A 12651-nucleotide genomic window follows, 5' to 3' on the forward strand; every position below is an offset into this window, starting at 1 on the left:
ACCTACTGCATATATACATACACTACTTATTAAATTTAGTAAGCCTAAACAAAATGGAAAAAAAACAAACCAACCGCCAGTCGCCAAATTAAACGAACTTCAGAGCGCATTTTGATGGACGCACAGCGTTACGTTGCCCACATATGATGATGATGATAATACCCATTATAGATAACCATGAAGATAACTAAATATATGACATACGATAAATATTATGTACAATATGGTTAAAATATCTTACGCTTGGGGCGACTTATACATTTGTATGTAGTAGTAATAAAAACTAAAACAAAAAGCCCGCCATAGCTTAACAACTTTTATATTAAAGAGTAACAGAATGAAATTGATAATAGATCCCCGAATCCTTCTGCATGGACTTCATTTCATAGAGCTCGGTTACTTCGGTGGCACTTTGGTAAAAAAAACTCAACAATAAAAACAAACCCCTCTATTGGTAACAATAAATTTAATATGTATTGTGTATTTCTATGTATAATTAAATGTATGTCATCTTATATAAGACTGCTGTTATGTTCGTAAATATATTTAATATATGTATGTAAAATTAACGAAAAACAACCAGAAAAAAACACAAAAAAAAAAAACCAACAAACAAAAAAACCAACTATAAAAATACCATGCTAAACGATTAGGCTTTACCTATATACTACTATGTACTATATATATATATATATATTTAATCTATTGTAATTTACTAAAAACAAGAAATCATCATAATATGTAGAGAAATAACTGATACATGAATATATATACATATATATATATTTAAATCATCTGATCGACTAACATTTGTAGCCAGATAAAAAGTATTCGATACTTTCAAGTGAATAATAAACGGGTTTAACATCATTTAACCTAATTTAAAACATCAGCAACCAGAAAAACAAAAGAAGGAAAGATAAACAAAGTAGTAAAATATTCTCTTTTTGCTTTATGTGATCTATTACATACATACAACTACAAATACATATGTATAATAAAAATGTCCTTGAAAACACATCTCTCTAAACATATGCTGTTTTATTTAACCAACAAATTGGTTTCCTTTGGCTTTAAAGTGTCTATAAACAGATATTTTGGTTTATAGATGGATTTCACACTTATTGCTTGTAGAATTTATAAATCCTTTTTCAGCATTCATATGTAGCAAAAGTTTATAATACAATTTTAGTTTTATTTATTTGTAGACAAATAGATAATAATGCAAATATATATATATAGACATAAATAGTAAAATAATATACACTCAAAATATGTGTAGAATAAATTGAGTAAGTTTGGAAATTATAACATTTATGCAGAATTAGGTTCTAGGAATGTTGCTGAGCTATATACTTGAGAAGTTTATCAAGTAAATTGGGATCATTGAGTATACTATCCTTCTTCTTTAACTCATGTAGACTATGCAGATCTCTTTGTTCGTATGCGCAATCAATAGCTTGTTCAAATAATCTATACAAGAAGAAAAAAAATCAAGTTATAAGTTTGAATATTCGCAAGAAATATGATTTAAGACAAAAGCTTACTCCGCCTGCATATACCAATGCACTTTGCGCGTCTCTCGGCAGCGTGGTATGTATTTCTGAGCCTCCACCTTGTTTTTGTGCTTCACGCAAACCTCCACAAACGGCTCATAGCCAATGGGGCTTTTCTTGCTTTTGGCAAACTTCTCCAATTGATCCCAATGTGAAAACTCGGCCATAGTTAGTATTCGAAGCCACCAAAATCGACGATCTGGTACCTTGTAATCATTTTTTACTTTCTCCGCCTCCTTTAGGTCGCCCAATTTCAGAAGATTGCTAATGGTATTATGTATTGATAGACCATTAAAGTCTACACCATGCTTGGATGACAATGTCTTCTGTAATTTCAGCATGCGACTTGTCTCTGCACACAGTTCAGCTTCAACGGGACAACGCCCTTGAGTATAACTATTACCAATCAGCGACAAATTCGATTCGAGGCCTTCGCTTTCAATTGCATTCTCAAAATGATATTCGGCAATTGCTTTCTGGTCATCTTCGGCATTGTAGATGCCATAAAGTGCAGCACGATTTGATTCCCGCATTATCTTCTTGTACATATTCAAAGCCAACTTGTGGTCGCGTATTGTCATCTAATGGTAAATGCAAGCAGCTAATAAAACCATCAACATTAAAAATATAAATATTAACTTACATGTAAATTTGAAAGCATCATGTTCATCTTGATCTCGAGTAAAACTGTGGTTATTAGCTCAGTGTCTCCGGATTGCGTGGCACTGGCCACGGCTCGATCAAATTTACGCATCTTAAGCAACAATGGCACCTGCAAAAATGCTCGTGGCTCTAGCTCAAGTAGTTTGATGGCCAACTCATCTCGACCATTTTGATGAGCCTTCTCAGCAATATTGCAAAACGAAATGCCCTCGACAGATGGATTCTTGAACTTTTCTGTAATCTTACGCGCCACCTCATTATCGTCTAGAATAGTGGGAAATAGAATGAGAAAGTGTCTACATTAAATATTTAAGTATGAACTTACTGTGATCATTCATTACTTTGTGATAGGCCCAATGCTCCAAAATCCAGGACTCCGGCAAGTTAAGATGCTTGGCCACTTGTATGGCAACACCATAGTGCTTGCGGAATACTAAACGACTGAGTATTACCTCTGGATTAAGATGGCTAAATCTGTGGTTAAAGTTAAATTATTAACTAAACTGATACCCATATTTTGGTTAGTTTTAACTTACTGCTTGAATGTCAGTGGCATGGCAATTTTCTCGTGGCGCAATGTATTAAGAACTCGTAGAATTCTCATAATACGCATATATTCGTCAGGATTGTGGCCATGGATAAAACCTTTGCCAAAGTTAGCAGTCTGTAAGTACAGCATTATATATAATTGTTTTTAATCTAGCTTTCTCATTGATCTTACCCTGAGTAAACTCTTTTGAGTTTCTGTACAAAACTCGTAGGAAGCCGCCTCAATGCATTGATTAACTGCCAAACCGATTTTTTCCCGGCACATACTCAAATACTCATCCGATTTATAGGATTTCTCTTCAAATTTCTTTTGCGCCTCAAAAAGATAACTCGCCGGCTCTTGGCTATTCACGGCAAAGATATTCTCCACGCATTTGGGCAAACGTTGTATCATCTCATGGGAACTTTGAGTGATAATCCGTACGCCATCCATTTCGGCCACTAGAAACATGGAGGGATCATGGGGGAAGTCACTTCTATCGGCATTGCGATTAACAATTAGCAAAAACGATGGATACGAGATTACAACTGCATCCGATTCGGTGTTGTCAGTGTTCATAATCCATTCGATTTGCAATGGCAAATCCTTGCGCCCTGTATCGAATTCGCAATACTTTTGCCGCATATCCACACTGCCCAGCCATAGCAATCCTGTGTTGGTGTACAATGCCAAGTGTTGATGATTATACGACACAGAGATCTTGATAATGCGATCATGGGGTTTCTCAAAGAGATTATCTTTAATGGTGCCTACTGTTTCGCCTGGAAATAGCTTGATGATCTCACGCTCCCGGCCCAAGAGGCAATAACTGTTACGCCCCTCAGTCACAATCTCCCAGCAAGTGCAGTCGACATGGGAATCTGCCAAATGGAAAATGAATTGTAAAAATAATCTGACTATATCCTTAATAACTTACTGGGTATATCTGGCAGCTTGCGCTCCGTTTTATTGCTATTGTGCTTGAGGAAAACTCGTCCAGAAGTCGTCAACACGGCAACTCCTGTGCCCACAGATGATTGAAAAACCTTTGCTTCCAGTATCTTGGTCACGCTGGCCTCGTCTCCAAATGTATATGATTCCTTTTCAGTGCCAAACATGTCGTAGACAAAAACCTTTGCATTTTCCTGGACACATATTAGTTCCTCGGTATCGGACCATCCCATGGCAATAAGTTTGCCATGATTCCACTGCAGGCAGCATACATTTAATTATAAAATTCGTTAATTTTTCCCTGACTCGGATTTACCAGAATGTGGCCTGTCTCCCGACCGGTAGTGTCAAATATGCGAATCATCGGCCGTGAAGAACCTTTTACCGGTACCAATTTCAAGGGATCTCTAATGGCTGCTAGTGGTCCTCCGTAGGGGGCTGCCACCACTTGCATATATTCCAAATCAATATCCAATGGCCAGTCCGGTGTATCCAGTTCCACTTTTCTATGGGCGGATTCACATAAATTTCAACAACAATAACAGGAAGCAAACTAATTGTTGTTGTTATTTTCTTACCTGTAGTAGTCCGGACGCACCTTGAACCATTCGCCAGTATTATACATAATAGGCATTTTGGCGTTGACTAAATTAATAACTATTTGTAAAATGCAAACAATATTTCAGAACTTTTCGCATTTTCCCTGCACTGCAGTCAACAACAGCTGATAATTTCTCGATATATATGCGCCACGATACAAAGACAGAAGGTGGCGCCAAAGAGCGGCCAACTGTTAGCTTGCTCTGTGCAACCATGTTACGTCATTAATGTAGTAAATAGTATGCTAGGTTTTATTTATATGTACGTATTTCCTAATTATTTTTTTTTTTTGTGCAGTATGTAAGTTTAGAAATTTCGTAAATTAGTTTAAATATGGTTATTGGTGCCTTTCCGATAGCAAAACTTGGCATATTGGCTGTCAAGCAAATAAGTAAACCGATTAGTGCTTTAACCAAGAGGGCTGCTCAACAAAATTCCTTCATTAAATCGTATATAGTTACCCCACCAGCTCAACGTAAGGAGACTAGAGAATCTTTATGTATAAATAGAAAATCACTGACAATCGTTCTCTCTAGTCTATAATCAAATTGAAGTACGTTCAAAACTATGGCTCCTGAATTTGGGTCAACCGAAACGTATTCCGCCTTTATCACAAGATATGGCAATAAGAATGGGTAGCGATATTTTATCCGAACTTCTCATATTTATAATTGGTGTATCATTGATATTGGGAGAGTTTTCAAGGTAGACTGTATGAGGGAAAGCCGTATACTTAGTTTTTATATACAAATTCCAATTTTTTTATAGGCAATCCCGCAATGATACACGTAAACATGAGAAGCATAAGGCCGATAGATTGTTACTTGAACAAAGGATTACGGATTTATGTAAACGTATTGAACATCAGGCCAAAGAAGTCAAAGATCTAAAGGCCCAATTTATTGAAAGCCATGAATCTACCGAACAAGAATGTTATTAAATACTTAAATAAACATTCAAAATTGATAGAAAGTTACATATTCAAATTGCCCATAGCTTTATTATTCATTCTATTTCAAATTCAAATATGTCTAGTTTTCTGGCTTTCAGTAGATTCCCATTGGCAAAAATAGTAGTTTTTACCATTAAGCATATTAGCAAACCCGTTAGTAATGCCATCAAGACGATCGCTAAACACAATCCATATTTCAAGAGGTACATTTGCATTCCACCTGGTCAGTTCTACAACGTTTTGGAGACAAGGTCAAAAATGTTTATCTTAAACTTGCCACAACCCATATACGTACCACCGCTCACTTCGGCCATGGCTACAGAAATCGGTGCCAATCTTCTAGGTGAGATTGCAGTCATAGGAATAGGAATATATCTTATATATTATGAGGTCTCACGGTAGGTTAAACATTTTTAACAGTTTATTTCATTATTGTTTATTGTTACTCTATATCTCAGGCAAGCACTAAAGGATAAAAAGAAGCATGAAAGGCATACACAAGAAAGGAGAAAGCTGGACGAACAACTCGACAGTTTGGATAAGCAGTTGGACAAATTGGAAAAAGAACTATTCAACATGAAACGAACAAATGTCCAGCGATGAAGAAACGTATATATTTGAAATTCCATCTCTAGGACATATTGTATTCAGTCCATCTCCAATTTAATTTCTTCGGTCACACTAAATATTTGGCTAAAAAAAAGAACATTTTATAATAAGCATTAGTTTTATAATAATTTAAAATGGTTATCGGCGTATTTCCGGCGGCCAAGTTGGGCGTTTTGGCCATCAAACAAATCAGCAAACCCATTGCCAATGTGATCAAGGCTAATGCCAAGTCAAGTCCCTTCTTCAGGAAATATGTATGCATGCCACCGGCTCAGTGTAAGTAGGGAGACAATTATCGAAATGATCAAATATGAACTTAGTACATATATTAATCAGCTGATTTTCTCAACAGTCTACAATTGGGTAGAGGTGAAAACAAAAATGTGGGCTTTAAACCTGGGACGGCCCGTAAATGTCCCGCCTCTGAATGAGGCAATGGCCATTGAGCTTGGGGCCAATCTGCTCGGTGAATTTATTATATTTACTATTGGAGCCGGTCTTCTGATATTTGAGTATTCCCGGTAAGTATTGAATGAAAAACTATATCTCCGCGTCGCTAATTAAAACATTTTACTTCTGCTCAGTCAATCAATCAAGGAAACAAAGAAGAATGAGGCAATGGAATTGGAGAAAAAGCAACTAACAAATCAGTTGACGGAATTGAACTTCCGTTTAGAACTTCACGATACACAGATGCGGGAAATGACACGAGTGCTAGCGGAATTGGGTATTTATCTTTCTATAGATAAGATTATTTGTCCAGGACGGACTAAATAAAGTTCATTTATTTCAGATTCTCGATCCATCTTTCGCTGGCATAAGGAACCGCTGCAAGAATTTGTACCTTTTGATCCCAACACTCCAGATCAAAGTGCCAGTGCCAGAACTGCCAAAACCTATGAGGGTTTCTATGATCCCACAGGTGGCATGGCATTCCGTGCACTTAACTTCCTAGAAACACAGATATTTGTCGATGGACGCGATCGAAAGGGCAAAGCGGCTCGGAAACACTTGGATGCAGTGGCCACAGAGCTGGAGCACACACTGACAGAGGCTGTGGCCGAGTCAGCTGCTGCACTGCCAGTTAAGAAAGAAGCATGACCTAGTGAGCAGCTTGAGCAGGATCTGGCCCTGCTCATGTATGCTGTGGCCATGGAGGAGCAATAATTTGAAACGTGTCCTTGATCAAATTGCCTGTTACATTTCTAAACATAAGTAAAAAGTTATAGTCTTATATATCTAGGGGTATTTCTGCCACATAATGGATCATCTTTCTTTTTTCAAGAATGAATGGACAGGTAAGACGTTTGCGATCCGTTGGAATGGGAAATAAATGGATTGATGCAGCAAAAGGTTTCAATGTTTGGTTAAAGATTGGCGCTTTTTTCTCCTTCATTTCATTTTCGCAGTCCGATCCAGCTAGCAAATATTTTGCCTGTCCATGTTTTCTCCCAGGCTGCAATTTCACCAATCAATATCAATAATTCACTTATGATCTTGACGATTATATAGATACTAGTATGAGATGCCCCTTTATTAAGCACATTTTTTATACCCTTGCAAAAAGGGTATATTAATTTTGGTCAGAAGTGTGCAACGCATAGAAGGAAGCATCTCCGACCATATAAAGTATATATATTCTTGATCAGCACGACGAGACGAGTTCAAATAGCCATGTCCGTCCGTCCGTCCGTCCGTCCGTCCGTCTGGATCAACGCAAACTCCTCCTAGACCGTAAGAGCTACAGAGCTGAAATTTTGCATGTAGGCTTGTATATACTGCAGGCGTTGTATATCTCGGATTCAGCCGGATCGGATCACTATATCATATAGCTCCCATACAAACGCCAAAGTCACGAACAGTGACTTTTCTTAATAACTTCGTTATTTTTTGAGCTATTGTCGTGAAATTTAATATTGGTGAGTTAATTACACATATAAACGACTATGCCAAATTTGATCAAGATCGGGTGACTATATCATATAGCTCCCATAGGAACCATCTTTCGAAAACAGTGACTTTTGTCAATTACTTCGTTACTTTTGAAGCAATTGTCATAAAAATTTATATTTCTCAGTTTAGCATAACTATTAATGACTGTGCCAAATTTGATTAAGATCGGGCGACTATATCATATAGCTCCCATAGGAACAATCGGTGGTGAACAGTGACTTTTATCAATATGTTCGTTATTTCCTAAGCCGTTCTTTCGCAAACATTAGACCTTTTACACAAAAAACTTGCAAGGGTATACAAACTTTGACGCGGTCAAAGTTAGCCCCGGCCCTCTGGTTTTAGTTGTATTTATTAAATTTATTGTTATCAAAGACAACAATTAAAACGATGATGAAGAAAACAAACAGTTGAACCAAAAAATAAATGAATGAGTAAATAAAATGAACTTAAGATCGCTCCTAATCCTGATGGATGAATGACCTCAGCATATGTAGCTCTTCAGGTGAGTCTACCAAATCGCCAAGATATTCATTGAAACAGTTGACAACGTTGTAGAGACTGCGCCGGATAGAACCACGCAACATACTGAAGTGTGATGTGTGCGACCCCCTGAGATTACCCACCACATTGCCTAGTTTATCCAAATTATCCTTAAGGGTGCTCAGTGCTTTAATGATGGCTGGCAAATCGTTCTGCACTACACCATAGCGATCCTCCTTGATTGAGGCCACACAGATCTGTGCCAGGCCTTCGCTCAGCCACACAATGTGCAATGAGTTGGCCAGCAGAAAAGCGGCTTTGGCTCCCTCGGGTTCGCTGAACAGATAGACAATGCCCGGTATGCGGTGCAGGAGACGTTTCAGAGCTTGTCCCAGTTGCAGGGACACTCGTTCACACCAATTGGGCATATGCCGGATGCCACCCAATACAGGCTGATCAGATTGTTGCTCGCGGCCTGGAGACACAATGGGACGAATACCATGCAAATGATTATATTGACGAAGGAGCACCTTTTCGGCCAATAAAGCGGCACTCACAGAGTCATTGTTAATGACCGGAAAGGGATTTTGGGCCACCTTAAGCATGCTTATCTGCTGCATGGAGTCCATTAGTTCATCAGTAAAACCTCCAATGATGCTTAGAGATTGATCGCAAAAGGCTCGCCAATTAGCTGGTCGATTCCCTGGCTCGGTTAGCTGGAAAAGCTCTTGTCGATGCACTGAATCCTTACGGTGAGCCAACTTAAAGAGGAAACGTGCCGACAGGCATTGTACCACATATATATGAAATACTCCCAGACCAGCTACCATGGTCACCTCTTGATCCTGGGCAAAAGCTGTTCGATTTTTACTCACTGTCAGTGGCAGATCTTCGGACAGTAAAATGGCATAGAAACGTCGCATAAGATGCATATTGCTTAGAATCTGGGCAGTGAGAAGCCAGGCATAGAAGAGCAGGCGAATGCTGGTCACCACACCAAAAAATCCTTCCAACCGTTCATCCGTGTCCACTCCAAGTAATTGGCTGAGCTTATGGCCCACCAAAGAACCACACAACCAAAAGACAAGCGTAAAGCCCAAAGTAGGAACTAGAGACCTGGTAAGTGAGTTCAGCAGTGTTCCATACAGTAGTTCACGCATCTTATGGCTACGTGATTGACTCACAACCGGAAACTCGATCCTGACCTCACGGTTTAAATAAACTGACACAAAGTAATAGCAGCCAGCTGTGGTGCCCATGCCGAGCAGAAAGATGTGGTATCCACTAAGGCAGTCCGAGCCATAGCATTTGTATTTCAGATGCCTGGAAAGCATTGAGAAAATTGAGTTAGGCTTGATGTTAGACAACAAATTAGATCGTTCTCACCTGTAATCCGTGTGTAGATAGCCGGTATACAGCCAGACAGTTAGATAGCCCACCATTAGATGAGCAACCAGAAACACGAGCTTACGCAGTCCGTGATGTTGCAGCCAACGATAGCGACTAGGATGGTAGCGTCTTTCGACCAAGTGCTCCTGGCAGAGGATCACTCCATACACCACAATGGCTATGATCAGCGGAATACTGGCAAACCAGGTGTAGAAGCTGCATACCAAACCAAATGTGTTTGCCAACCAGTTCAACGGATGAAACAATTGAAAATTAACGAACAGCAGAAAAATGGTCAGGAGCAGAAATTGAATCATTACGCTGAACACGACGGCACGCACACATCTGCCAAGCAGCAGCAGTTTGCACGCATCACTGGCACTGGTTGACGACATGGGTAAATTTTTATTATATTTGTTTCAATTCTTTTTAAATATATTTCGGCAAAACATTCGCACATTTGTGCGCGCTTTTTTTTGTTGTGATTAGAGGTGGTATCAATAGTAGAGCTGGAAAAAACATCGATGGTACTATCGATGCATCGATGGTTTTGTATTTTTATAAAACATCGATGTTTGGCCAGCACTATCGATGTTTTCTTTCTTTTTCAATTCTTCGAGGGAAAAGCATATAAATAAGAGTTTTCTGTTTTGTATTTTGCAATTTAATTTGGAAAGTAGATTTTACTTCTTTACAGTTAATATTATCTTATTTACAAAAGTTTTAAAAAAATGGCCAACAAATTTCTATGTGTGCCTGCATCGTCCTGCGAGTCGGAACAACTATCTAGCACGGCAGACCAAATAATATCGGATAGACGTTGCTCTTTGAAATCTTGTGTCGTAAAGAAACTTTTGTTTTTAAACAAAAATCTCAAAAATGATCCCTTACCCTTGTTTTTTTTTTTTTTTTTTGAATGGTAATAATTTAAAACAAAAGTAAATCTTTAAAAGAACGTATTTCTTTTAATTTTAGTTAGTTATAAAAAAAGTTACCAAATGAATGAATTGTTATTTACTAAATTTTAGCTTATAATTAAAATATAACCCCAAATCTTAATAAGTCACTTCGTTTTTATTTAGTATCGCTTTAACTATTGTTGCTATATCTTTTTATTCCATTGAGATACGCGAAATAAATGAATGATTTTAAAAATACCGCGCAAACATCGAAACATCGATGTTTCATCGATGTTTGACGTTGAAAACATCGAAAACATCGATGGTCCCAAACATCGATGTTTTTCCAGCTCTAATCAATAGTATCGATAGCTGGACTGCAAAAGCTGCTTTAAACTAACTAAAAATAGGCGCGAAACGTTTAAACTTTGGATAAACTGGAGCAAAATATAAAAACAAAACGAGATACAAATATTAGAAATAAATCGCAAGCACAAAATATTTAACACATTTAACAAGCTTCCTGCTTAGAAAATACAAACTGAGAGAGTTATTTAAGCAATATTCAAGTGCACTCTATTTTAAAATTCCGCCGGCTACTTAGTTTAATGTTTTCCAGCACTAGCGATTTAGTCAGTATGGTAACACTGTCACTTTAAAATAGGGGGATTGTATCTCCCCCTATTTTGAACAACTACTGGTTCGATATTTAAAAATCCAAAAGTATCGATGCTGGTCCCATCACTATCCCAGTATTAGATCCCCTATTTAAAAGTGTGGCTCATGAAAGGTGTCATCGCTATTTCGCCGTTATTGTTGTTTTTTTTCTCCGAGCGAGCGGTTGTTTTTATTTTCAAGTCGAATTGGGAGGACGTGCGTCGGTCGGTTGTCGATAATTTCGAAATAAATGTGAAAAGAAACCCAAATTCGCGCAAATAAAGGTAATAAATGTTTATAATTAGTGATTACAAGTGCAATTAAGTGCTCAAAATTATTGAAATTCTTAGTGAATTAATCAACAAAAAAGAAAATCAAGAAAAATAATCAAGAGAGCGCGCAAGTGCCAGAGAGAAAGAAAGATAGAGCGCAAGAGAGAATGAGATAAAGAGAGCGTGCAATGTTGCGTGTATAAAAAAAAACGACACAAAAATTTGTGTAATTGATTCATATTTAATTGGTGGCCATATAAATCGAAAATCAAATGTGAAATATTACAACCAAACGAAAAAGTAACAAGTGAAAACAATATCGAATAAGAATCTTAACCACAGCGCACAGCCCCTTTGCCCATTTTAGTTTTTGTTGCTGCAGTTTTGCAATGCGTATTGAGGTCACTTTGTATATATTAGAAAGAGCATAGGCACGCGTCTCTCCCCCACCACCCTCCATCTATTCTGGCAAAATACTAATACAAATCGTTGTTTTCCCCCTTCCCTCCCCCTTTAACCATCCAGACCGAAATTCATTTTCATCCCACTCTGTCCCAAGGCAAACAGCTGCTGCTTACGTATATATGTGTGTGTGTTTGTGAGTGCGTGGTTATTGTGTGTGTGTGTTGATCATTAGAGCAGAACCCGAGGGCAGGTGGTGTCCACACACAAATAAATTCTGCATTAATTATGAAAAAAAAACACGCGTTGTTTTAAATGAGCTATTTAATACCCATACATACAACACAACACTCTCGCACACACACACACACACATGCATAGACATAGCCATTCGTTTGGGAAAAATGTTCGTCAATTTTCCATCTCTGAGCAGAATAAGTACATAGACCACCTCTCTCTCCCTTGCCTCTTACTTGGTCTTCTTAGTCTTCATGCTCCATTCACCTACTTTTACGCGTTGCTTGGCTTTTCGACCAAGTCGAAGTCAAGTCAACCAAGCAAACAAACAGACGGACGGACGGACGGACAGACAATGCGACGTTCGTTTGCTGAATTCCAAATGAAGTCATGGGACAACAACAGCAACAAAGAAACACACAAAAATGAAAAACCGTCTCGTTGTCGCATTTATTATTATAGCAAAAAAAGAAAAGTTTAATTCCCCCCAAAACAACAA

General features: G+C 38.1%; 4 protein-coding genes across 4 annotated transcripts; 2 read left to right on the forward strand and 2 right to left on the reverse strand.

The window, feature by feature from the left end:
* Positions 1-1181: 1181 nt before the first annotated feature.
* Positions 1182-4433, reverse strand: LOC6649689 (vacuolar protein sorting-associated protein 16 homolog). Its single transcript, XM_002071973.3, has 9 exons — positions 4278-4433; positions 4016-4205; positions 3686-3956; positions 2941-3629; positions 2756-2883; positions 2545-2693; positions 2200-2483; positions 1548-2137; positions 1182-1473 (listed from the first exon to the last, which is right to left on the reverse strand). The coding sequence occupies exons 1-9, from the start codon at positions 4331-4333 to the stop codon at positions 1332-1334; spliced, it is 2499 nt and encodes an 832-aa protein (XP_002072009.1). The 5' UTR covers positions 4334-4433; the 3' UTR covers positions 1182-1331.
* A 127-nt stretch (positions 4434-4560) lies between these two features.
* Positions 4561-5285, forward strand: LOC111519372 (putative OPA3-like protein CG13603). The gene is made up of 3 exons (XM_023179804.2): positions 4561-4774; positions 4836-5004; positions 5068-5285. Exons 1-3 carry the CDS (start codon positions 4633-4635, stop codon positions 5237-5239), a joined length of 483 nt encoding a protein of 160 aa, XP_023035572.1. The 5' UTR covers positions 4561-4632; the 3' UTR covers positions 5240-5285.
* A 49-nt stretch (positions 5286-5334) lies between these two features.
* Positions 5335-7122, forward strand: LOC6649692 (putative OPA3-like protein CG13603). The gene is made up of 5 exons (XM_002071976.4): positions 5335-5649; positions 5710-6136; positions 6213-6381; positions 6445-6587; positions 6654-7122. Exons 2-5 carry the CDS (start codon positions 5995-5997, stop codon positions 6959-6961), a joined length of 762 nt encoding a protein of 253 aa, XP_002072012.3. The 5' UTR covers positions 5335-5649; positions 5710-5994; the 3' UTR covers positions 6962-7122.
* Positions 7123-8152: 1030 nt separating this feature from the next.
* On the reverse strand, positions 8153-10174 carry LOC6649693 (nucleoporin Ndc1). The gene is made up of 2 exons (XM_002071977.4): positions 9683-10174; positions 8153-9619 (listed from the first exon to the last, which is right to left on the reverse strand). The coding sequence occupies exons 1-2, from the start codon at positions 10078-10080 to the stop codon at positions 8275-8277; spliced, it is 1743 nt and encodes a 580-aa protein (XP_002072013.1). The 5' UTR covers positions 10081-10174; the 3' UTR covers positions 8153-8274.
* Between the last annotated feature and the right edge of the window lie 2477 nt (positions 10175-12651).

Source organism: Drosophila willistoni, chromosome 3R (assembly GCF_018902025.1).
Source record: "Drosophila willistoni isolate 14030-0811.24 chromosome 3R, UCI_dwil_1.1, whole genome shotgun sequence".
Lineage (NCBI taxonomy): Eukaryota > Metazoa > Arthropoda > Insecta > Diptera > Drosophilidae > Drosophila > Drosophila willistoni.

Excerpts from the sequence above, each read along its gene's own strand:
- LOC111519372 (XM_023179804.2), top strand. The coding sequence starts at position 4,633 with ATGGTTATTGGTGCCTTTCCGATAGCAAAACTTGGCATATTGGCTGTC. Across the intron at positions 4,775-4,835 it reads AGTTACCCCACCAGCTCAAC|TCTATAATCAAATTGAAGTA; the intron begins GTAAGGAGACTA and ends CGTTCTCTCTAG. Across the intron at positions 5,005-5,067 it reads ATATTGGGAGAGTTTTCAAG|GCAATCCCGCAATGATACAC; the intron begins GTAGACTGTATG and ends ATTTTTTTATAG.
- LOC6649689 (XM_002071973.3), bottom strand. The coding sequence starts at position 4,333 with ATGCCTATTATGTATAATACTGGCGAATGGTTCAAGGTGCGTCCGGAC. Across the intron at positions 4,206-4,277 it reads GTGCGTCCGGACTACTACAG|AAAAGTGGAACTGGATACAC; the intron begins GTAAGAAAATAA and ends ATCCGCCCATAG. Across the intron at positions 3,957-4,015 it reads GGGAGACAGGCCACATTCTG|TGGAATCATGGCAAACTTAT; the intron begins GTAAATCCGAGT and ends TGCTGCCTGCAG.
- LOC6649693 (XM_002071977.4), bottom strand. The coding sequence starts at position 10,080 with ATGTCGTCAACCAGTGCCAGTGATGCGTGCAAACTGCTGCTGCTTGGC. Across the intron at positions 9,620-9,682 it reads TATCTACACACGGATTACAG|GCATCTGAAATACAAATGCT; the intron begins GTGAGAACGATC and ends AATGCTTTCCAG.
- LOC6649692 (XM_002071976.4), top strand. The coding sequence starts at position 5,995 with ATGGTTATCGGCGTATTTCCGGCGGCCAAGTTGGGCGTTTTGGCCATC. Across the intron at positions 6,382-6,444 it reads CTGATATTTGAGTATTCCCG|TCAATCAATCAAGGAAACAA; the intron begins GTAAGTATTGAA and ends ACTTCTGCTCAG. Across the intron at positions 6,588-6,653 it reads ACGAGTGCTAGCGGAATTGG|ATTCTCGATCCATCTTTCGC; the intron begins GTATTTATCTTT and ends CATTTATTTCAG.